This window comes from Paroedura picta, chromosome 3, assembly GCF_049243985.1.
Source record: "Paroedura picta isolate Pp20150507F chromosome 3, Ppicta_v3.0, whole genome shotgun sequence".
In the NCBI taxonomy this organism is placed as follows: domain Eukaryota; kingdom Metazoa; phylum Chordata; class Lepidosauria; order Squamata; family Gekkonidae; genus Paroedura; species Paroedura picta.
Genome location: NC_135371.1, coordinates 30,355,381 through 30,381,731, shown reverse-complemented (window position 1 = coordinate 30,381,731; position 26,351 = coordinate 30,355,381). Strand labels below are relative to the sequence as shown.

At 41.4% G+C, this 26,351-nt stretch overlaps 1 protein-coding gene across 1 annotated transcript in view; it reads right to left on the bottom strand.

Moving 5' to 3' along the window:
- The window catches only part of CNTN6 (contactin 6), a 254,480-nt gene that overhangs the window by 67,770 nt on the left and 160,359 nt on the right, over nucleotides 1–26,351 (bottom strand). The window contains 4 exon segments of the mRNA XM_077325221.1: nucleotides 4,468–4,618; nucleotides 4,810–4,939; nucleotides 7,958–8,094; nucleotides 11,785–11,963. Of these exon segments, the coding sequence (XP_077181336.1) occupies nucleotides 4,468–4,618; nucleotides 4,810–4,939; nucleotides 7,958–8,094; nucleotides 11,785–11,963 (597 nt within the window).

Below are 26,351 nucleotides of genomic sequence, written 5' to 3'. Positions count from 1 at the left end.
TCTATCACATGACAAAGTTTCCCACCCTCCCCTCCCTTCTATTATGATTTATCCAAAACAAAAAACAAACAAGATGGTTAAATGGTTAAAGTTCAAAAAATGTTGCAATATATTGTCACAACTTGTGGGTTTGGAGAATGGACTGGATCCATTTGGGGGAGAGTCGAAGCCTATGTGCTGGACTCCCAGTGTGCAGAACCTCCATAAGAGGCTGTGAAGATGTAAGGTTAGAGAACCCCCACTCATGGAGGAGGGGCTTTGATGGCTGACTTGCATTTCCAAGTAGAAGAGCTTGACACTTGATGAGTTCCCATCAGTAAGCCACCTCCCATGGGCTCTGCAGGCCATTGGGGGCCTGGGGATCTAGGCAGGTTCACTGGGAGAACCTGTGGCAGCTGCCTATTGACATAATGTGGCTGCCTTGCAGTTAGCTGACCACAAGATGGCAGGATCCTTTCCCCACGCAGTGCCACTCTCTGTTATGCTAATAAAGTTGTGGCCAAATTTACGCCAAAAGATAATGTTGCCAGTGTCCTTATTGAGGTGCGGAAAATGTCCCTCTCCTGCAAAGCAAGAAAGAAATAACACTGAGTTCAGAGCTTCAGTTGCTCCTGGGTTCCCCTGAATTGACAATGCACAAAATAAGGAGGAGCTCTTAACAGGTCTACAGGAAGATGTAGTACCCTCCTGATTAGTGTTAATTCCTGAAGTAGAGTCTTTACGGGATTAGGAGTGACAAGGTGTTAGGGAAGCCTAGAGGCACAATGGGAAGAAGTGTAGCCTGGATTTTGGGGGATTGAGGCAGATAAAAGGAACACACTGAGCAACACTTGTTTGCCACATATTTCAGAGAACTAACTTTCTCCACCCTAGCTTTGTATTGTTAACCTGTGTTCACAGCTAGATAAGTTATGTATGTACACTGCTCTGCGCCAATCTCATAAGGAAGAAGAAGAAGAAGAAGAAGAGTTGGTTCTTATATGCTGCTTTTCTTTCCCCGAAGGAGTCTCAAAGCGGCTTACAGTCACCTTCCCTTTCCTCTCCCCACAACAGACACCCTGTGAGGTGGGTGAGGCTGAGAGAGCCCTGATATCACTGCTCAGTCAGAACAGCCTTATCAATGCCATGGCAAGCCCAAGGTCACCCAGCTGGCTGCATGTGGGGGAGCGCAGAATTGAACCTGACTCACCAGATTAGAAGTCTACACTCCTAACCACTACACCAAACTTGCTCTCCAAAGGGTAGTTTAGAAATTGAATTAATAATAATCCTTATCCATGGTCCCTCTATATATTTGTGAAACAGCCTGGGGGGTGGGACATGTCCGGCTGTTTGAGTTGGAATAGGGCCAATCAGGGCTGCACTCTGATTGGCCCTGCCCCTACAGCTCCCACCCTCCCTCCCTGGATGCTAGCTAGATTCCTCTTAGACATGTCAGAGACAGAGAGAGACACACAGAGCCCTGCCAGACCGCATACGTGCCCTCATTCCCTCCTATTGCTCCTGCTGTGAGGGAGGCAGAGAGAGACACAGTGAGAGCCGCCCCTGCTGCGACAGAGGGAGAGAGAGACAGAGACAGAGAGCTGCCCCAAACTGTACACCAACCCTCCTTCCCTCCTACAAACCAGCCCTGATTACCTGCTATAGCTCCTGCTGCGAAGCACACCGAGAGACACGCAGCGAGAGGGAGAGAGAGACACACAGAGAGAGATCTGCACCTCCCGATGTCCCTGGGTCCTAGCCTCCACTGCATTCCTGCTTGCAATGGGCTTTCTTGATCATGATGATGATGATGATGATGATATCAACCATTTTAAACAAATATTAATCAAGGCTACCACTCAGATAATGCAATTATCCCATATAAATCATCCCCTGAACTGACACATACCCTCACTGCCTAAACTGAAATATCTTTCTCTTTTTCCCCTTCTATATGAACAAATTTAGAACTTTCTATGTTTCTTCTTTAGAAAAGACTCAAAAGTTAACCAGTGAGATTTGTGTCCTAATAGTAAATGTCAAAGGAATGATAATATAAAAATACCTTCTCGGCAAAGTGAAAAATTGGGCTTAATCTGATCTTCAAGGATTGTTTATCTACCTATGAAATCACCAGAGAAGCTCTTTTTCCTCACTTGGACCCATCCTTGCTACTCTGAAACCTCTTCAGCTGTGTTGGATTGCAGGATCAGGTAGCATCAACATACCTGCTCTGCTTCATTAAAACCATCCCTTTCTTCCACATCCCTTGCATTCACTGAAGCACTACTCAGAGAAAACCTGCATCCTTTGACCTCCTACACCCCATCCTCCCCCTTTTTCTTTAAGGACACTGTATACTCATAACAACACTGAAGATGGATTTTGACATTCTAAACCCAGAATCAGAATCACAGAATCACAGAATTGGAAGGGGCCATACAGTTCATCTAGTCCAACCCCTGCTCAATGCAGGATCAGCCCAAAGCATCCTAAAGCATCCAAGAAAAGTGTGTATCCAACCTTTGCTTGAAGACTACCAGTGAGGGGGAGCTCACTACCTCCTTAGGCAGCCTATTCCACTGCTGAACTACTCTGACTGTGAATTTTTTTTCCCTGATATTTAGTCTATATTGTTGTACTTGTAGTTTAAACCCATTATTGTGTGTCCTCTCCTCTACAGCCAACGGAAACAGCATCCTGCCCTCCTCCAAGTGACAATCTTTCAAATACTTAAAGAGGGAGGCAAAGCTATCATGGCTGGAACGGTTCCCAATAGGAGTGCCCATTATTCTAGTTTCAGATATGCTGGTATTTGCCTTATATGCCATCCAGTTATTTGTAGTTCAACAGTTCTCTAAATTTAGCATTTGAATTAGTTTTACCCAGATAAGACTAACATTTAAGTATTGTCTCCCTCACTTCCTGCCATTTCAAGCATCTCCCTGAAGTATTGTCCAAGTTTGTGCTTATTTCAAGCACACACAAAAGATCTCCTACACATGTATTCTCAACAATTCTGGTAAACATAGCCATAGAGACTATGTGCAGACACACTATGCACCAACGATTTGTATGCAGATATGCTCAATGCCCACAGGGCATATAGTATTTTGTAAATCTCACTTGAAACACCCCCTTGAAGATCTTCCATGTATTATATTATTTCTGTAATTAAAACAATGAATGTGAAAGACACATTAAGGCTTTCAGTCTTCCCTAGTTCTAGTAACAATGAGTCAGAACATGAGTTATGTGACACAGGTACATACAGATACATACAGATAGAATACACGGGCATATGATTTTCCCACATGAGTTTTATCTAAATTGTATAAACTGAAGTTTTCTCCCTCGGGTCATTCTAAAGTAAAATGCCTTTCCTAGTATACACAAGAGCTGCAAACGCTCGTATCTGTTCTGCCATCCTGAAACTCACTTCTGAGAGAATTGTCAATCAAGCAGATTTCTCAGAAGATTAAAATTAATTAAACAAAAACCTCGCTTTAAAATTAAAGCATATGGTCTTTGTTGCTCTTCAGTAGCAGGGTCCCTCCTCTAAAGGAAGAAGACGTAAGCATGTACATTTGCAAGAGGGCAAAAGTGCTTTCTTTTTCATTTAAAATCAATGGCATGGAAATAAGGATGGTGGTTATAACTGCAAGATGATTAAACTCTTGCCCATTCTGTAGTGTAAAATCCTGTGACCGAAAAGGCCACCTTCTTTCAAATTAGGACAAAAATACTAGTTAGTATTATTGGTGCATCCTCGACATCAGGACATTCTGCTGTGGTTCAAGACACCAGTAAAACTTTACAAAGATACTACTTTGCAATCAGCAGCTTGAAGCTTCCTGCCTTAGAAGGGGCTTCTGATTAATCTAGATAAAGTATCACATTACTTAGGTTTTCTTTAAGATCTTATCAAGCAGAGGGTAACTTTTAGTAGTTAGTGATGTATTACCACAATTACAACATTTGTTATGATTTTATTAAAGTACAAAAGATCGTTTTCATACCTTTTCGCTGCATACCTTTGGGACCACCTCTCACAATATGTCCCCCAGAGAGCACTGCAGTCATCCAGTACAAATCTATTGGTAATCACTGGCCCCAAAGATATCTTCCCGGTTTTGACCGGAGCCCTGGCTGTAACCTGGTGCAATGAGCTGCCACCTGAAACTACGGCCCTAATGGAGCTATCACAGTTCCACAGAGCCTCTAAGGTGGCACTTTTCCACTGGGCTTATGGTTTAAAGTCAGGGCAATCTACTGAAGGGCCTCCCTCCAATCCTTACAGCTTTTCCCCACATTTTTGAACAACTTTATATCCACAATCTGTAGTAGGAAGGTATACAGGAAGAAGAAATTAACAGTTCAACCAGGCTGCATGCCTTTTCCAAGAATCTATGTGGTTTTTGGGATCCTGACCAAGGTTTGATCAACGGTGCTCCTGAGCTACTCACACATGCTTTACTGAAATACCTTTTGCTTTGCTGTAGAGTCTCAGTGCCTTTTTTCCAGCTAATAACTGCCTTGGGAGAGGCATCTGGTTTACATTCAATGGTGACTTCCTGTCCAACGTGGACAACTGTCATTTTTTCCACAGGGTTTTTGGAAAAATCAGGGGCCGAAGCTAGTAATAAAAAAAGAGAGGAAAAGTGACATCTGAAACATATTTTTATGGCATCTGTGAAAATGTATTGTCTTTCTTTCTTACAAAGAGCATGTCTATTGACTCTGCTGAATGACTTCTTCCAAGAAACCTTAATTTGATTCTCCATTCCAGTCTTTGGCTTTTCTTTTTTCTAGAACTCATTAACTTACCTATTACTCTTAATTCTGCATTGGAATAAATGGATGCGTATTTATTTTCTGCAATGCACTGATAGATGCCAGAGTCTGAAATGTTCAGCATAGTGATATTAAGAGTTCCATTTTCAATCTGAATTCTACCCTGAGAAAGGGAAGGGACAGGGAAGAGATAAAAACAACATTAATCTTGTTTAATAATCTATGCCAATTTAAAATGGAATGTTCTTTTTGTGAGGGGGAAAGTGTAACAATATATAAGACCAATCCTATGTTTGTATGCCATATTCCTCATAGATACCACAGAGCCTCGCTCAGTATTTGGATTTAAAATTGTAGCCTTGTTGGTCTGAAGCAGCAGAACAAATTTAGAGTCCAGTGTCACCTTTAAGACCAACAACATTTTACTCAAGGTATAAGTTTTCGTGTGCATACTCATTCCTCAGGCAGGCACACGAAAGCTCATACCTTGAATAAAATGTTGTTAGTCTTAAAGGCGCCACGGGAATCTAAAATTGTTTCACTCACTATTTGTTAATAAAGTGCCATATATACTCACATATAAGCTGACCTGCTTATAAGCCGATGCACCTAATTACACCACAAAATGCTGGAAAAACTTATTGACTCACTTATAAGCTGAGGGTGGTGTTTGGATAGTGGCTTTTTGTCCTTTCCTCCCCTCCCCCTGTTTTGGGCAGAATTTTCCCCCTTTTCCCCCTTTTCTTACCACCCTCCTCCTCCTCCTCCCTTCTATGGCCCTCTAACCCCTCTTGCCTTTATTCCTTCCTCTAGGGGCATTTCCTCTTTCTGCTCTCTGCTCTCCCTCTGAGACAGAGGCTTCGGAGCTTCCTGCAGAGCTTCCTGCAACACATGCTAGCCTCCTGCTAGCCTAGTCAAGGCAGGGAGCGGGGGAGGCGGAGACTGCTCTTTCCCTCCCAGCCTTGCTGCATCTCTGCTGTTCCTGCCTTTGCTTCTTCAGGCAAGTATACTTGTCTCCCACCCCCACCCTCCTGTCTTCTCTAAAAGCTGTTTTTTAATACCCGCATATGAGCCTAGGGGGACTTTTTCAGCATACAAAAAGTCTTATATGCGAGTATATACGGCATATGAGTTTCACCACTGTTATTTATCTTGTGCTGTAATGAGCCCAAGTTCACCCAGCTGGCTGCTTGTGGGGGGTGGAGAATCAAACCCAGCTTGCTAGATTAGAAGCTGCCACTCCTAACCACTATACCATGCTGGCTCTCTAGACCATGATGGTACCACATGAGGCCTGTTGCCTGTAGACCCGTTACCTATATTGTGTGTCTCTCTCTCCCCCCTATGTTGTAATTTTGAATTTCTAAAAAAAGTAAATATTACAAAAATGGCATAGATCTCCAGTGCTTTCATACAATGGAGAATAAATCTGGTAGTGCTGCATCTAGAACTTCTCACTGCTCCAGATAACTAGATGCCCTAAAGCAGTCTTGTAGCCACACTGTACCAACATTCCCTCATGGCTGCCAGCTGCTTCCCAACCGAAGTCTGCCTGCCCTTTCTTCTGGTTATTAATTTGCTCTGGGATGCACCTGGCATAGCAATGGTACCCTAGCAGGGCCAGATTGTCTACTAAGTGGCAATTGCCTATGGTACCAAACAGCCCTCTTTCCCCCTCACCCCATTATGCAGGAGATGGAGGGGAAGCCTATGCAACCTAACCTCCCCACCCCACCCAATACGAGAAGAGGATGGTGGGGGAGAAGGATGAAAAGGAGTCCCACTGCAATTGGCCCTGAGTGGGGGATATTCTAACAACAGGAAAAGGGCCACCCAGTTTCACCAGTGGTTGTTGGGCAGATCTCTCATCCTGCCTTTTTTCCTATTGGTTGAATATCCCCCCCCCCCCCAACACACACACACTCAGGGCCAACCACCTCCTGTTTTAAGAAGTGAGTTGTCTGCCAGTATTCCCCACATTTTATTATATGAAAAGATGAAGATGAAGCCAATTACATCAAAAGTGAAATGGAAGTGTGCCACCTACTGAATAAAAGAGATGCTGTTTCTTTGGCTCTTTGGGTTTTCTTCTGAGGATTCTCAAGTACTGACCCATCCTAATCTAATTTAGCTTAAAAATATTGATGAGAACACAGCCGGAGGTCGTCTGGCTGGTACATAACAGTCTAATTAACAACATTCCATTACTTATCCACTTTTTCTTTCCAAGAAGCTGGCTACAAATATCTTCTGCATACTTAGTTCTACCTGCAGGCTGTTTGCTGTCCTCCGACTGAATGGCACACACGCACGTACACACATACACATTCGCACGGTCTCTTTCTTTCTCTCACTCAAAAATAGCCTGTGAATTTAAAGCACTTCAGTACCACGATTTCATTTCATGCAGAAGCTCAACTTTTTTGGTCTTTCTCAACTGGATTTGTTTTCAGTTACAAAGAAATGAGATGGATAAATATACCCGAGCAAAAACACTGGGCGCGTGTCCAGGTGAATGCCTGGGAATAGTTTGATGACTAATATGGTTTTACAAGGAAAAAAGGATTTCAAAAAAAAAAAAAAAAGACATATGGCTCCAACAAAGAAAACACTTTATTCTTTGCAAGAAGCATATTTCATCTATGCCCTGACATGGAATTTTGTGTATCATCTCACTACCTATCCAACCGAAACCTCATTAGCTTCATCATATGTCTTCCAACCATATCACAGTGTTGCTAGGCAGGATGCATGCAAAGAATCCTTCTGCTAAGAGATTTTGTTCTCCTCCAGAGAAATGTTATTTCAAATTATGGTACATAATTTATTTTTATTTAGAATATCTGTTAGGTTGCGTTTCTGTTCATAGAACATTCAAGGTGGCTTACAGATAACATAAAATACAACATTGGAAGTGGTTTAGACACAGTTCTCCCACATATTTGACCTCCCTCTATTTTCATATTTGTGAAGTCTGCATGATGATAGATGATAATTGGATAGATAGAACCAAGTTTGAATCCAGTGGCACCTTTAAGATCAATAAAGTTTTGTTCAAGTTATAAGCTTTTATGTACATGTACACTTGATCAGAAGGAGAGAGAGAGAGAGAGAGAGAGAGAGAGAGATAAATCCTTGCTTTTGCATTAAGCAGTTTATTTGGAAATGGTTAGTATCTTACCTCAGGCGTGAGGGGCTGGCCATTTTTAAGCCAACTATACGAAGGCATTGGTTTCCCCGTTGCTGCACATTCCCAAATTAAAGTGTCATAGAGAGGCAAATGGGCATTCTGAATACTTGTTGTCCATTCAGGTAGGGCTATATCAGCAAACAAGATGTTATCATGACAATTTTATTTTAACTTGCCTCACAGTGCAAATGTAGGAAAGTAACAAACTAAAAACATGCCTTTATGCAACCTTATCTGAAATGAACTATTTTAAACGTCTTCACCAGAAATGTTTATCTATATACCTATATCTTTCAGGTTGCAGTCAGTATTGCACCTATGTAACAACTTGGCAGAAGCTCATTTTCATTGGGTTCTGCTACCCCAAGAGTTTATTTTGCTCTCCTGCTCCAAGTTCACCGCTAGGGGGTGGGGTGCCATGAAGCTTGGTAAGATCCAGTGAGGAGGGACTCAGCAGGAATCTACCTTCCAGCTTGTTCCATACTGTTGCCTTGTGGTGCCTATTTAAGGTGCTATGAGGCAGGACCCAGCCTCTCTGCCGAGTACAACTGCCTGGACAGCTTCCCTCCCTCCCTAGTTATTGTGTTTAGAGGTTGTGTGTTATGTTTCCTGTCACAGTGGTATAAAGGGGCACAAGAAAAGAGACCGTGGTTTTCAGGACTTCAGTTTGCATACTGGAGCCCTGAAGGGTGGAGGTCTCCATAAGAGACCGGCTCAAGTATGAGTGTGGCCTACCCAGCTGGTTGGTCCAGGGGCTCTGAACCAGGTGGCTGGGTGGTTGATTGAGTGGTTGATTTAGCCATCCACTAAGCCGCTTCCCTGAGGACTCTGGCAGCAAGGAACCTGCCCTCCTGGCAGGGATGGATAAAGGTACCAAGGCGCTCCCAGAGCCAAACATGAGCAGCCGGACAGCTGAGGGGGGGGGGGGGGGGGCTCTACTTCTCGTGCCAGGTCAACCTTCCGGCTGGAGGTTTGAAACATCAAGAAAAGCTGTGGCCTTGTTAATGCCAATGGAAGTCATGTCTTGCTTGCCGAAAATGCCGCCGGCCAGTCAATTGGCTGGTTAGGCTAAGGCATGAAACAGATTTGTTTTCTTCCTCTTGAGATATTATTTTAATGTTTTATGCAAATAAAGCAGTTTTATTTCTTCTTTATAGCTTCATACCACAGTCTCTGTTGTTTACAATCAGAGGATAATGCACAATATGTTGCACTCAGTGAGCTAAGTGCATTTCGGTGATGATTTTATTTATAAAATGAAAAGATTTCTCCAGTTCTTTTATTACAACTTTATCTAGGATTAAGTAGGATAACCCTTAAAATCAGTTCTTCGACTAGACTATGCCCTTTGGCCTCAGCTTTTTATTTTCTTCAGTTGATTTATACCTTTTTACCCACTTGGTGTCACTTTTCTTGCACTTGAATATGAATAACGTTTCATTTGCAAATGCTCTTGAAGTGGTGTAAATATTATTGCTCTATTCTTGTGCTGATGGACAGTGCTAAACGCAGCACATACACAACGCTACAACACCTAGGCCATCGCATCAAAACTTCTTGCTTGTAACATTTTATCAAAATACAAATAAGCTTGGGTAATGTAGAGGGAGTTTCAGTTCTGCATGGAGCTCTGTGTAAAATTGTATTTCCAAAATGTTGCAAAGAGCTGCACTCCTGAGTGGCATATTAGTAGTGGCAAGAAACGAGAGGTGGAGAATCCCTGCTATCCTAAATTATTTATTTACTTAAAGCATTCCTATACTGCCTTTCCACCCATCTAAGGGTATCGAACGTGGAGAGGATTGAAACAGTGAAACATTTCAAAGAATAAAACATCACAAATATTAAACTAACATTTCAAACATTAAAGTGGTGTACTCACAAGCATGCATACAAACATTTTATATTCTAAAAGTCAAATGTAAGCACATTTGCAGATACTTAAACCCTCGCAATGGGCCCACACAGACTAAAACCAGGTATTTCTGCCACCTTTGAGGACTCCCCAGGTAAGGTTGCCATCTCTGGGTTGGGAAATACCAGGCTTTTGGGGTGGAGCTGAGAGCCAATGGGACTTGGGGCAGAGAGTACAATACTATGGAGTCCATCCTCCAAAGAAGTTGTTTTCTTCAGGGAACTGATCTCTGTTGCTTGGAGATGAGCTGTAAAACTGGGGGATCCCCAAATCCCAAGTCCCACCTAGGGACTGGCATCCCTAGCCCCAAATTTGCATAAAAATGTAGAACATATAAATGTACATTGTGAGGATTCATCCCCTTCACAATACCCATCTTCTCCTCATGCAAGGCCTGGCAGCAACTGTGGTAATGGAGGACAAGAAGCCACAACAGACCCAGAATTAGAGGCCAGGAGCAGTACCAGGTTCACCATTGGGAACAGCAATGGCAAGGTATGTGTGAAGGAAGCCTCGGTAGACCTAGCTTGAGAAGCCAGGAGAGATAGAGGTGTTGCCCCTGGCAACAGTGACAGTAAGAGATGGCTAAGAGCCATTCCAAGCCCGGCAGTGGTCGCAATGTTGGGGAGGGGAGTATAAGGAAGCCGCAGGAGGCCTGATGGCAATGGTGGTGGTGGTGGTGGTGGCTGTGATCTGCAGCAGACAGTGGGGATGTGTGGAAAAGATGGCTAAGAATGGGAAGGATTCTGTCATGAGTATAGTAGGTACTCAATTTTTAGACACACACTTCTGAAACACAAACATATATAACAATTGTGAAAAAAGCAAATAAAATCAGGGCACCTGAAGAAGGAAGAAGAAGATATCTGGCGGGCTTAGGTCTGTTCATGTGAGAGTGAATGGTCCTTCATTTTCACTGGCCCTAAGGGCCTTAAAAGGTTAGTACCAGCACCTTTAATTGCACATGGAAGCAAATTTGGAGCCAGTATTGATGGTACAACACTGCAATGATATGGTCCCAATTACCCAATTAGTTGACAATTTGGCCACAGTTTTATGTGCCAGGTTGCCAACTGTAGCTTCCAGTCTTCGAGGGCATCCCCATGTACAGCACATGACAATAATGTAATATAGATGTTAATTGGGCAGACAGTACAGTGGAAATATCTTTCCTACCCAGGAAGGACCATAGGTGTCCCACCAACTAAACCTGGTGAAAGATGTCCCTGGCCACCACTGCCATCTGTTTTCTAATAGGAGGTCCTGGCCCAACAACACTCCCAAGATGCAAACTTTTTCTGTTAAAGGTAGTGAAATCCCATCCGGGAATAGGAGACATCTCAGTTTCTGGGTTTAACCTCCCCCCACCCCTTCATAGCATTTTCATATTGTTGGAATTTAGTTTCAATGTGCTAGTCTCAGCAATCCCAGAACTGTGTTCAGACACAGTTTCCATGGCCTTCCTGAGATCCACTTGGACATTCAAGATAGAGTTGAGTATCATCTACATATCAGTGGCAAGTCAGCCCAGACTTCTAGACGGCCTCTCCCAATGACTTCAACAGGTCTGCGCTGTGTGGATGCAATGATGATGATGATATTGTCTCTTCATGGCCATCACTACTGTTCTACCTCATGCCTTCTGGGATTCATCACTGTCAGCAATGATTTAGTGCAGGATCCAAGCCTTCCTAGCATATTTGATTGGATTTTGGAAATGAGACTTATTCAACATGCCAAAGCCCACAGAAAAATCAGATCAGGAGAATTTCAAGAGGTTTTTTAAGCTAAACATGAAAGTATGACAATGGATCACCGTGAAAAAATAAATATGTTCAGTAAGATACATGTAGAATATTCCAGCAACACTGTATTTCACATATAAACAACTCCATTTACTCACCGTATAAAAAGATCTGACCTTTAGCAACATTACTTCCCCGGCTGTTTGCTGCAATGCATTCATAAAAACCTTCATCTTCCTGCTGAAAATTTGGGATTTCTAGGATTCCTTTAGTTGTGTCCACCTTTCTGGCCAACGGGCTGCCATCAGATCTCCTCCAGCTGATACTGGGAACAGGACTAAATTGAACACATTTCATTAAAAAAAATGGAGGTTCCAGAGAACACAGATGTTCTGTATATTATTGCATGTATCCGAGCTTCTTCTGAACAGATATTGGTGAGTAACTCCTGTTGTAGTGCTGCTTTTGGGGGGTATTTTAGGGTTGAAGTGAGGGGAGGTAGGTGAGAAACTCATGCTCCATGAGCAGAAATCCTCCTGTTTATGGATACACTCCATTGGATCCAAGTTCTTGTGAAGCAGGAAATATTAGCAGACAATTCAATATCAATATGTCTTGATTTAAACTTTGCATTCCATGATACTGTACCTGTTAAGGAGCTCCACCAGATGGCTTTGATTTTGAGAAATAAAATTGGTAGTTCAGTACTACAGAGATTTGTGTACTCTTGATGACAGAACTGCACACATTAATCTCCATTGCAAACCGCTTGGGCCTGATATTAGCACAGCTAGTTACATTCATGGAAATTGAGCTCCATGCAGACCATATCATCAAGACATGGTTCTCAGTACTACATAATTTGGCATGTATTGTCATGGATGAAAGCAGAAAGGGGGGGTGCCATTTCTGGTGACAGACCAGTGTTTGCGGCAGCTTGAAGATGAGGAAACATCTTATCCTGCTGGATAAGTATAGTTTCACAACCAGGAATAAATATATGGTATCTCTGTGCTAGCGCCCCCTCTATTGACTGAGTAGGTTTTGACAGGCTGTTGCTGAAAGAACCTGAGGCCCAGATAGGTCAGGACTTTCTTAAACATGTGAAAAGGAGAGACCTGAAAAAGATCTGTCCCTTCAGTGCATGTGTGAATGTGACTGTTTCGGAAGTGTGACCATGTGAAGGACAGCATCATTTTTATGCATACACCAATCTGAATCTCCCAAAGGGGAAGGGGGATCAGATGCTCAGAATTTGTTAGTTCCAAATAGATTTACAATATTTCATATTTCATTTTTTTCTTAGTATATATCCTATTCCTACAATCTGTATTTCCTCTCTAGTCATACCGCTAGAATAAAGCTGTATTTGTTAAGAGAAAGCAATTATCTGTATTCCTGTCTACATAACTCCCTGCAGTTTTTACAAAGGCAGCCCCCTCCTGGCTCTGAATTAGAGAGGGGAGCAAGGACTAGGAAGTGGTGGTAGCCTACCAGCAGGAAAGTCTCGAAGCCCTACTTAAGAGAGGGTTAAAGAACAGCAGGGGAATCCAGGTAGGACAAGTATCTTCCCCCCACAGAGCAACTTTGTCCTTTGCATCCTTTCTTGTCTGATTCAGGGCTGTTTACCTGAGCAGGGAGAGAGGACATCCCGTTGGGTGCTGATTTGACTTACTGCTACTATGCTATGAAGTTTTGGGGAAAATATTTTCAAACCTAAACATAGTAGCAGAATTAAGAGTTTCTCAAAAAAAGTGAATTTAATATATATAGTGGAGTTTGGATTTTAACCATTAACGTTCTTATTCTTGATCAAATTGGGTGGAAATCTGGAATAAATTTAGTCATGATTGGATGGAAAAGTCAGTCTGGAAAACCCAGATCCCTACTCATCACAGAAACATCTAATGTTGCAATATCAGCACTGCACAACTTTAAGAATATAACATACTGCCTTATGTTGATGAAATAATATGGAAGATCCAAAGCAGGGTGGGGAAACCAGTTACCAGAAAGAATGGAAAGTTTTTAAAGCACTATTTAATGAGAATATGTAACCTCATTAAATAGTGCCATAAAAATGCATGTTATGTATCATCTAAAAAGCAGCTAGGCCATTTAATACTTTGTGGGACAGATTTTTGAATACAATTTTGGTTTGTTTAGCTAATAAGTGAATTTGATTTTGGTGAAAAATTCAATGAAGTGTATCAATCCTGACTGATATGTATAAAGCTAAGTTGCAAATATACATAATATTATGTTGATTTGGATCCCACATGCCTCCCATTTACTTTCCAAATGATGTATTTTCTGTTGTAAATAAGCTCCAGACCAGCCTGTTTTCCATTTATTATGATCAAACTTCTTTCCAATAATTTATCAGAGAATGAAAGAATTGAATTGAGCTGCAAAAACATCTGCTATAATTTTCCCCTTAAAGATCTAAGCTGGACTACTTGATCCTAAATAGCACTTGTTAAAGATAGTTTCTCATAACAATAAGGGAATGTCGATGGCCTAATTGTAATTGGCTCATAATTTATAAATAGAATACGTAGATACATTCAATCCTGCGTTGAGCAGGGGGTTGGACTAGATGGCCTGTATGGCCCCTTCCAACTCTATGATTCTATGATTCTATGATTCAAAGTAAAATTTAAAATTACTTTTATTTTTTGGTGCATTTTTGCATGAATGATTGTGTATTGTACTGGTGAAAAAGAAAAAGGCCTGGGACATGTGATGCTCACGTTCCTCATTTGTGTATCATGTGTCACTATGATACCTTGTCCTATGCTTCATACCTCCCAACACTAATAACATGTATAGATGACAGACAGAGGAAACAGCAATTCTGGTGATATTTACAGTAGTTTGTTAAAACCTTGAGTCAATTCTAGCAGCAAGAACAATTGATTGGCCCTATTTCAACTTGGACACCCCGGACACGCTCCACCCCCCCCCCCGGTCAGTTTCGGAAATATTAAGAGGACCAACAATGGATAAGGATAAGTAAGAGGTTAACTCAGGGAAGCAATTTCCAAGCATATGCCTAAGGTGAATACTGACTTTGGCATCTATTCCATGTGGCATAAAAGTGGCACACAACCTTGAAATACAACTTAATTTTTAATGGCCAATGGAGAAATAATTTCTGAGCAAGGAGAATCCATTCAGAATAAAAATAGTACTATCATGGGGCAAATTTGCCCATTAACTTGATATTACTAGTCATTTAATTCTCAGCTTCAGAATAGCTGGAGTACAAATTAAATACTTAAATATATATTTGCAGATAACAGATACACATGACTAATCTAAGATTCTTTTACCATCCCAAATGTACTCACTATCTATGTATCAAACAATTAGAACAAACTGTAACATGATAATATGTATTCCTGATGTAATTTCTCAGGTTTTATAAGAGAGCCAGCTTGGTGTAGTGGTTAAAAGTGGCAATTTTTAATCTGGCAAACCAGGTTTGATTCCCCACTCCCCCACATGCAGCCAGCTCGGTGACCTGGGGCTTGTCACAGTACTGATAAAACTGTTCTGATCGAGCAGTAACATCAGGGCCCTCTCAGCCTCACCTACCTCACAGGTCTGTTTTGAGGAGAGGAAAGGGAAGGCTATTTTAAGGCACTTTGAGACTCCTGGTAGAAAAAAGCGGCATATAAAAACCACCTGACCTTTCCTTCAACCTGATATAGGCTGCATAGCAGCTAACTAAAAATGTAATGCTGAAGAACCCCAATAACCCAGATACATTTTCCTGTCTGTTCTTTTTTTTTTAAGGTAGCAAGAGGAAATCATATACAGATTGATGTGATTGAAATAACCTGGACAATGAACAGGGGAGAAATGCAATTGTGGCTTTCTGCTAACAAATCTCCCCAAATTGCCAGAATTATATGGCACATTAAGGACATGTGTATAAATATTAGTCTGTCGCATTGTGACAGACTGTCAAGGGTTAATGCCTCACAGTATCTGAGAACCTTTGACAGCCAGGCTGTTCAAATGAAATTCTGTGGAGAGCATCAGTTAAAAAATGACAGTTGAGAACTGACAGTTGAAGAAGGTCTGTTAAGCACTAATTGAGGACTGGGAAGATGGCTGAAAAAGAAAGAAGATTATGGAAGATTGCCATTTGAGCTAAAAAAGGACAGAGCTTCTAGTCTAGAAAAGTAATCACTGCCCAGTGAAAAGGGAGATATCTCTTAAGAGAGGAGTCATCCCTTGATTAGTGTACAGAGAAGAATTTTGAGGACTTGGTTGTGAGTCCCTTCCTTAAAGCTCTTAAGAACCAGTGAAACTCAGGAACAAAGTTCACACTCTTGAACTTAGTGTGATTATAAAATTGCCACAGTTATTATCCTGTTCACTTCATACATTATACCCCTGAATCTACCTGACCTTTCCTTCAACTTAAATAAAATATTTAATTTATTTTTAAATACAGGAGCAGAATACAAGCAGATGATTTTGTTGCTTCTCTCAAGTCCCTGGCCAGCAGCAAAATATATAATAGTGTAAAAGGGTGGGGCCACCATAGACTTACAAAAAAGAAGAAAACAGATACAGGGACTGCTCAGAAAGAAAGAAGAAACAAAGGGAAAATTCTATGTGTGAGGGGGGGAAGAGAGCACGATTACCATATACACTTTAAATATATATCGTGTGGGGGATCACAGGCAATTTCAAGCATACACACACACAATACATATAAGAACTTGTAGAAGGATGTCTCATTTTCTTCTGCTATTATCTCTTTTCCTTTTACTGAAAACCCCCATAGCATTTCATTTTTCCTGTTTCCTTCTCGACCACCAGTCAACCTAACTTTATCTGTCTTCAGGATTCTGTTCTTCCCTTCTCCTGGCAACCTGCCCCGAGGAATCATTTGGCCCTGTTGTATGATATCAGGCACCAGTTTGGGCCAAATTGTGTAATTAAGCTGGACTGGGTCAAGATACATTGTGAGGAACTCTCAAGGACTTTCCCTCATATCCCTTTCCCACAGTATTTCTGTTTTTCCTTTCTTCTGGCAGTCCAAATATCTTCACCTTTCCTCTTTTTCCTCCCCACAAATAAAAATTCCTTTTATCCACCCACCATTTTCAGCTATATTATTTATTTTCATAATTTATATCCTAACTTTCTTCGGAATGAAGACCCAAAACAGCTTACTTCTTTTGCCTCTATTGAATTTTATCCTTTCAACAGCCCTGTGAAGTATTTTAGGCATATTTGTGGCTAGGCCACGGTCACTCAGACCTTCTGCATTGGGAACTTCACAGCCCCAGCTCCCATGTGGGAGCACAAGTCCAGGTGGACAAGGTGCACCGGGCCAATTCTTCTCCCATGTGGGAGCAGGAAGAGGTGGGGCAAGCTGCCCTGGCTCAAACCAGCCTGCAGCTTAGTGTGAAGCCTCCAGTGCAGAAATGGTCTCAGTGAACAGAGCGGTGATTTGAATCGGGTTCTATCAGATCATTGACTGAAATTCTAACCACCACACAACATTGGCTTTTGTGAGATGGCTGTTGTAGGACAACAGTCCTGGATTAATAACGGAAATCACATAGTTATTGAATCACCTCAATAACTATGTAATTTCCATGATTAATCCAGGATTAGTTGCTTACTGCTGTCCCTTCCTCAAATTTTAATTGATAGAAACCAAGGCTTGAAAGCTGCCAATACAGTTGTCATTGCCTAGAAACAGTCACTGATGCTATTTGTTTCTCAAAACACTTCCTGCCTGGGAAAAATATGATGCAGTTGCAAAATGCTAGCCCAGTTGCACTGCGGTGAACCTGCAAGAACTTGCTGGAAACACCTCATTTACCTCCTATATCTCTTCCCCATGGTATTTCCTCTTTCCCTCCTCCTGGCAACTCCCATGTTCTGGCCTTTCCCCGCTCCTTCTCTCATTCCCACCCTCCAGTCAATCTACTTTTTATGTTCCTCTCAATTTTCACACAATTGAAGTGACGCTCAAAATATTATAAAACATTATGGGTGTGAAAGTTGGACAAAAGGTCTTCAATCTTCAAATATAATTTCTTTAATGAGCAGCATTCTTGAATGATTCCCAACGTGTTTCACTATACAATTCTTTCTCAAGGGATTCCAAAATTGAAAATCAATAGGAAATTCAATTCTAGTAGAATATTTCTACAGCCAACCAAAGGCTATTGAAAAACAATTCCAAAAGCTTGTTCAGAGGAATTCCAGAAAAATTGAAGGCAGCAAGAAAAGACCCAACACGTGATGGATTGGCTCAGTCAAGGAAGTTGCTGCTTTCAGTTTGCAAGACCTGAGCAAGACTGTTTACAAAATGATGTGCTGAAGATCAATAATAAATAGGGTAATCATAAACAGGAAGTCACTTGATGGCATTTAACATGCACCTATGTGTACATTGGCATATATATTTATTATTTCATATATACCCTCCTTTCTCTACAACATGAGCCCAAAGCTGCTTTCATCATTCTCCTCTCCTACATTTTACTTTCACAACAACCTTGTGAGGTAAGTTAGACTGAGAAAGTGTAAGCTTCCTTAGGTCACAGCAAAGTAGTTATCCATACCTAGGTATCCAGCATCCTACACCACAATGGCTGTCAAGATATGGATGCAATTAAATAGTGAGAAGCAGCTGAGTATCGATGTGGTCTAGTCCCAGGTCTAGTCCCATGAGCTCTCCATCAAAGTTAAGATTGCCAACCTCCACATGGTGGTTGGAGATTACCTGATCTGCAGACTATAGAGATAAGTTCCCTTGGAGAAAAGGGCAGTTTTGGAGGCTGGACTCTATGACAGTATCCTGCTGAGGTTCCTTCCTTTCTCAAACTCTACTCTCCCCTTGCTCTGCTCTCAAAACCTCCAGAAATTTACCAATCAGAGCTGTCAAGCCTATTCAAAGTTCAAAGCAGTTCTGTAAAGATCCCTCTCCTTCACCCTACCTTTGATTGACAGAAACCAAGACTTGAAGTATGGTAAAGTCATGTGGTTGCCTAGCAACAGCAACTGAATGTATTTGTTTCTTCAAACTGCTGATGCTGCTTCTATTATTTGGAGGGAGGGATTAACTGTCAATGTATTTTTTTTTTTAGATTTCACATTTTTTCCTGCAAACTTAGGTCATTTTTTTCCAGGTTTTTGCAAAGATCTCTCTTTTGTGCTCACATGTTGTGCCTTTGGTTTGAAATTTCCATAGAACTGTCCATATTGAGAATTTCATATTTTGATATTGTTAGTGTACAACTTAAATGATCTTGCTCAAAGAAAAAGATCTGAGAGGAAAATGAGAGATCACTTGTGTTTACAGACACTACTATATGTTGTTAAAGAGGGGAAGTAAAACAGAGATAAACAGAGCTGAAAATGCCTAAAGCATTGCCCATTTCAAATCCATTCCTTCAGGCTAAAAGAAAAATGTGAATATCATGAGGGACTGTTATAGACCATTTACACACTGGAGGTTTCATGCCAGGCTGCAGGCTGGAGTTTTAGTTGTGGCAGGTTGCCCCACCTCTTCCTGCACCCATATGGGGGAGCATTTGGCCTGGTGTGCCTCATCTGCCCCCGATTTGCATAGGAGCTGGGGCAGTGAAGTTCTCAGTGCATAAACAGACCACACAATACCCCTTCAAACTATCTTTTGAAGAACAACTACAGCTTCCCCCTAGTTGAGTAGCTCATTAGGAATGAAAATGTTAAAATATTAGACACAAACATAAACAAGGAATCAGAGAACCAATAAATTTTCAAGGAAAAATAAGCTGCAAAGAGATGAGCAGAAAAGGTGAAGTATGCAAGAGAAGTTGAAATAAGAACTTGATAGACCAGGGAAAGGGCTGTCATGTTTTGCATTTTTATAGGTTTTATCATTTTTATTTATATTTAGATCAATGTACTTTATATCATGAAATACTCAAGTGTGAACATGACTATATATTCTTCTTAGGTTTCTAGTAACATCAGAAAAAAACACGAGGATCACTTCCATGATTTATTATGTCACCAGAATGCTTTGAAATATTAGTAGCCTTGCATTCCACAGTTGCCTTTCAGTGCAAAGCCTCTTTGCCATACTAGAAAGGCAGCGAACATTTCAGAGCAGCTTTTATCGGAGGCTTGGAGTCAATGTTGCTGAGATTTGCCTTTGTTGCTGATGATTTCACAGAATGATACGCAGTGTTAATGTTCCAAAAGTCCAGTTCAGATAAATTGATCTAGTTCACACAAATAAACATATCTGCTCTGTAGATTGTGGCACAATCTTAGAAATAATCTGTTAGTGAAAAATGTAGGTTATTCAGCATGCCCAAGTCATACTTTCATTCCTATGTGCATAGAATGGAACATAGGCTTTGTGCTGTTTCATATAAATTTAGCTGCAAAGTCTACCAATCTTTGGGATGTGTGTTTTTCTTCTTTCCACAGGAAAGTCTGTGAAGGGCAAGCTAGTGTTCAGACTTGAAATGTATAGGCATACAGTACAATCCTAAGAAGGTCTACTCAGAGTCCTATCAAAATCTATGACTCATAGAATCATAGTAGCAAAGGATTTTAGGATTGCATTGTTAGCCGAAGACACTTCTGTCACTAGAAAAGCTTAGGGAGCAATTTTCACTTATTCCCTCGAGACACTGCAGGCTCCCTCCTACTCATCCAATCAACCCCAGAGCCTGATTTCAGGAGTGTATCAGGATACAATATGAGGGAGGAAGTGCATGCTTTGAACGATTTGGTTAATGTCAGACTAGGATCTGGAAAACTCAGGTTCAAATCCTCACTCTTAGGAAATTAATGCATTCTCAGTTGAACCTACCTCACATGGTTGATGTGCGGATAAAATGGAGGAGAAGAGAATACTGTAAATCACTTTGATCCTCATTGGGAAGAAAGGTGGTGCACAAATGAAGTAATAAATAAATGAAAAATGTCTGAAAGAATGATTCTGCTCATTCTGTATAGGATCTAAGCCCCATTTGTGTCCTGAAGGTAATGTTCAAGAGAGTTATTTCATTGTTGAGAAATTGAAAATGGTAGAGGCTATTCAAAACAAAGAATTCCCTTCCTTCAGCCAAATTGTCATATATCTAAAAGCAAAAGTTGGCCCAGGTTTTTTTTTTTTTTAAGAGGCTTAAAACTGTTTCAATGCTAGAGAAAACCTCTGAACAATAACAGCAATGTTCTGGCTTTGTCGAGTCAAGTCAAAATGACAGCCACCATTAAAAAGAAAGGAGTTGGAACAAAGAATGAGTGGGAAGAGAAGGGTGAAAGGAGAAATTGCAGGAGCTGCAGGTGGTATTGTGAATACATGGAAAGTAAACAAGTGGGATAGGCAGCAGAAGGGAGGAAAGATTAGGTGGGTGGGTGAGAAAGAGGACAGTAACAAAATGAGAGGATGGGTGATGGAACCAGAAAAGTGACAGCGAGCAGAAATTTCAAGCAGAGAGTCAAATGCAGATATAATAAGAGCAAGGGAAACAAAATTAAGTTGTGGTTATGAGATTTCCTTCCCCTTTAAATCTTTGTGGATATACTTTTTGTAGCCATTACTGGAGGCTGGAGCTGTCAAGAAGCAGTCCTCAGGCTTTGTGGAACCCACTTGCCTTGTACATTTTGAATCCAGGTTCCATCACTGGCATCTGGAAACAATTGCAATGTTGCCTGATCCTGGTCCTATGAATCACAGATTGTTAGATTGGGAAAGAAGCTGGCTGGGTCAGTATTCAAAATGCTGCCCATATCCAAGAACCATGGGGTTATAGGAAAAGTCTCCAAGCAGAAATACATTGTCTCCTGACTCCACCCCAGAATCTGTAATAATAGTATCATCTTTATATTTTTCTATGAGAATCTGAAAGCCACAAGCTTCATTCCTTGTTTCCAAAAGAGTAAGGGACCAGACTGGAGATTTCATTGACAGGAAGTAGAACTGTTCCAATTGATAGGAATAAACCCAGTGGAATTATTGTAAATGAATGTTACTACCCACACACCTCATATTTGTTTGTAGATATGCCTTTTTCCTTCTCACCAGTTGTAGCTAAGAATGTTTAAACAGCTGCCAGTTCAGCTGCACCATCGCACCAGGTGGCAAACAACTATTTAAACAGGCACTTAACATTGTTCACAAAGCATATTGATGCTGTGTTTTAAAAAGCCTCTACCATTCAGTGTTCATCTAAATCAGTGGTTCTCAACATGCCTAACTCCGCGACCCTTTAATATAGTTCCTCATGTTGTGGTGACCCCCAACCATGAAATTATGCAAGTGTTCTTTCACAGAAATTAAACTGAAACTGACCAATGGCGTGAACATCCATTGTTCATGATTGTATATAAATTGTTTTTCCCCCCTGGGTTTCTCAGTTCAGCGCTGCCTCTTGACCCACCATGTCGATCTCGCTCTTTTCCGCTGCTCCAGACAGATGAACACTCTATCTCAATCTACCCCTCAAGGCTGTTGTGTGGATGGCACTCCCCCAGCCAAGCTGCTTGCCCTGCTGCGACCTCTGTGAAAGGGTCGTTCGACCCCCAAAGGGGTCCTGGCCCCCAGGTTGAGAGCCACTGATCTAAATAGACCTTAGTGCACATGTGCAGTTCAGGAACTAGCAATCACAAATCGGTTTGCCAGACATTTGAGTCGTTCAGTACAGAACCAAACACACTGGATGATCAGCTAACACCTGATCAACACAGTCCAACTTGAAAAACTGGCAACACCCCACTTTCTAGCCTCTTCCTTTTGATCAGTAAACATACAGACTGATTTGAAAGACATAAAGGCGGGGGGGGGGGGGGAGAGAACCCAGAGCTTCAGACTCTTATTCCAGGTTTCGAGATGGAGTCAGGGGTCAATGTATTTCTGCTTAGAGACTTTTCTAAGTAGCGGCTGCGGCTCCGCGCGGCCGCCATTGCCTATTTTTGCATGCACAAATGCTAGCATGTTTTTTTAATCTCTCCTCCTGTTTCACCATACACCAATAAGGGAAACAGACAGCCTCTATTTCCTTATCCACCAATGGGAGCTTGAGGCACCCCTTGTTCAGCGCAGACCCTCCTTGGAAGCATTTCAATCTACTCTCTACGAGGAACAGCCTACCTCTGAGGGGAAAGGCTGTTTTCAAAAGACTGTGCCCCAATAGAAATTTCTTGTTCAGGTCTCTGTGTCCATGAACTACAATTCCCAAAAGGTTCTGCCAGTAGCATGTGTCAGAGTGACAGTCATGTGACATTGCAGCTGACCATGGCCTGCCAATGAGCATCTAGCACAACAAAGGAATTACCCCCACACACTATTTGAAGAAGAGTTGGTTCTTATATGCCACTTTTCTCTACCCGAAGGAGTCTCAAAGTGGCTTACAGTCACCTTCCCTTTCCTCTCCCCACAACAGATGCCCTGTGAGGGAGGTGAGGCTGAGAGAGCCCTGATATCACTGCACAGTCACAGCAGCTTTCTCAGTGCTGTGGCGAGCCCAAGGTCACCCAGCTTGCTGCTTATGGGGGAGTGTGGAATCAAACTCGACTCGCCAGATTAGAAGTCCGCGCTCCTAACCACTACATCAAAATGACTCTCATTTGCTATGGTTCTCATGCATAATCCTTGCAAAAAAAACCTGACCATTTAAAAAATGACAATTTAAAAGGGTCAGTGTGCTGGCTTCAATGACAACCTTTACATGCATAACCCACCTAGGAGAATTTGCTGTGGTATCCGTGTCTGGAATTTCCCTCAGTCACTGCACTGGGTTTTGTATACCAAATCAAAAAATCCGATATATATTATAGAGGTAAGAAATGGAAAAATACAGAACGATTGATATGTCACTTAACCAGAATGTGGATTCATATTAATTTTGTGAATGTTACCTTCCCATACCAGAACTTGATGCAGGAGTTTTCTGTGCTTCCTGTTTGCTTGAAATAATGGCACATCCCTAATTCAAGCTCTCATATCTTTCATGCTGAGGAACTGCACCAACTGCTGGTATGGAGACAGCTTGTGTATCTCCTTGGCAAGGAGATGATAAAGGCTGTGTTTTAAACTTGGGAAGGAGATGGGATAGGATTTTAAAAAGGCAGTCCCTCAAAACAAAAAAGTTGTGTTTTAGATGTGACATATGGGCTATACCCCGTTCCTATGCAGCTAGGAAAAACCCAAGCCATTCCTCATTAGCTGAACTAAGTGTCAGTGATTCTGAGTTAAGTTCTCCTATCATAAAATCTTGGTGTCAACTATCTCCAACTTCTTGTTTCATTTGACAACTAACACTTCAGCTTCTCGGGTTCTTTTAAGTCACTATGCTCAGTGTGGTTGCAGCAATTGTATTTTTAATAACAGCTCATTGATATACATGGAATCCATAAATAGAGCATTAATTACTTACAAACATCAAATTATTTTAGATTTCTCCAGGTGGACATGTGTGTGCACGTGAGGGACGGGTAATGGACTTTGTAGATTTTATTTTCACTGATGAACGATCGTCTTCAGCCTCTAAAAATTTACATTCACTGTGAAATGACATGGTTGTCTCCTTCATGAATCTCCTCACATTGTCTGGGAAGCTTCCACACATGTGATTCCATCTTCTTGGGATGGGAAGGATGCTATGCTATGTAAACATGACCCAAAATACTGGGATGTGAAGGCATTACATGGGAACAGTTATGATAGAATTATTTGGGAACGGTTATGATATCTGGGAACAGTTATGATAGAATTAATTATCTAGGAACAGTTATGATAGAAGCAGAAACTACATTGCTCCAGGTACATGCAAAAAAGGCCTCATTCCTATACTTGGGTGAATAGACATTCTAAATAATAACGCTATCCTTAAGAGAGTTATATCCCTCTTGACTGCAACAGACTGAAAAAAGGTGTATGTCTGCTTAAGATGGTAGTGTAAATACTTAAGACCTAGCTAGTTACAAAAGCTATGCCCACTTGACACATGACTCTACACTCATTACGAAAGACCTCCTTATTAGTGATTCCTTTGAGCACAGCAATGAAAATATTTTAACAGGAGGGGAAAAAATGGACCCTTGTAAAATGAACATATTAAAAATTCATACCAAAAGAGAGCAGTTTTCCTACTGTTCATTTTAATAAAAGTGTCAGTACTTTATGGGATAATTTAAGCACTGTGGAAAAATACAGAGTGAATTAATGGCAGAATTCCATTTTATGATCGTTGTTCTACAAATACCCATTAGCAAGTAGTCCTGTACTTACAAGTGTTTATGGGTTTGTTGGATTAGTAATATAATCAGAACTATCTCTTTGGTGAACAGAACTATATAAGATGCTTCTCCCCCAGAGTAATGAATGTCTTTTTGTGGAATTAAAACAAAATTGATAATGAAGATGTTCTTCCCACTTGCTAAATTCATCAAAAATATTTTAAGTACACTGAACTTGTTTTAGAGATCAAATGAACCTTTAGCAATACACTTTGTGCATGAGTACTATCAAACAAATTGAATATAATACTGGCCTTTTTGTTTATTTTGAAATTCAGTCACAGAAAGCTCAATCCAATTTTGTGTCAAATACGAAATCATGACAGATATTAAATGCCAGCTATCTTCTGTGATTTTAGCATGGTTAATGTATAACATACTACTGCCTGCAAATCTGTATGTGGCCTGTTTAGGCATCAGTATTCACATCTGTGAGGTCTATAACCAAGGGGTATATCCCATTGTCTGTGTACAGTCTTCAGAAGGTCTGGTCTGGAAGCATCATGAGCCAATGAGCAACAACTATACACTTCTACCTTATCCTATTCAGTTGAGAAACACATAATACATACAAACACCCATGACAGCCATTATATACATCTGGCAATTCAAGGACCTTTCATTATCTTCCAGTCATTATCATCCAGATTCATTATCATCCAGATTCTCATATTCAGATGGAGTGCATGAAGAATTCACCCACCACAAATACATAATTGGATGGGTAAGGACTGCTAAGGAAAGAGTATCTCTTAGACCAATTATGCATGGCAGCAGCCACGCTGGGCTGCTGCTGGGTCCTTATGGTGGGGTGGCATGTCAATGTGTGCACGGAGGGGGGAATCCCCCAGGGTACACCAATTGCCCTAGCGTAGCGCGTGAGCACTCACAACACCGGGGCTGGAAGAGCCCGGTGTGTTGCTGCCTTAAACTGAATCAGACCATTAAAATTAGGGATGCTGAGCCACCATGGGCCCCCTGACAAGGATTCCACCTGCCCCATCCATATATGACCCTGATCCAAATCAAATATCATTAACAGAACAAATAATTTGACTTGCTATTACCATGTACCTATAGCAATCAAATAATTGGCCTGTCTGTCCATCTGTTTGTTAATTTTTCTCCTGCCTTTCTCCCCAATGGGGATAGGGTTGCCATCTTTGCATTGGGAAGGACCTTGAGATTTGGGGCAGGAGGGTGGGATTTGAGGTGGGGAGGAACCGTAGCAGGGTATAATGTTACAGAATCTACTCCCCAAAACAGCCATTTAATTGCAGGAAATTATTTTGGTTATCTGGAAATCAGTCTTAATAGCAGGAGATCTCTTCAATGGCGGGCCAAAGTGGCTTCCATCATTCTCCTCTACTCCATTTTATCCTCATAACAACCCTTTCAGGTTGCTTAGGCTGAGAGTGTAAGACTGGTCCTAGTTCACTCAGAAAAC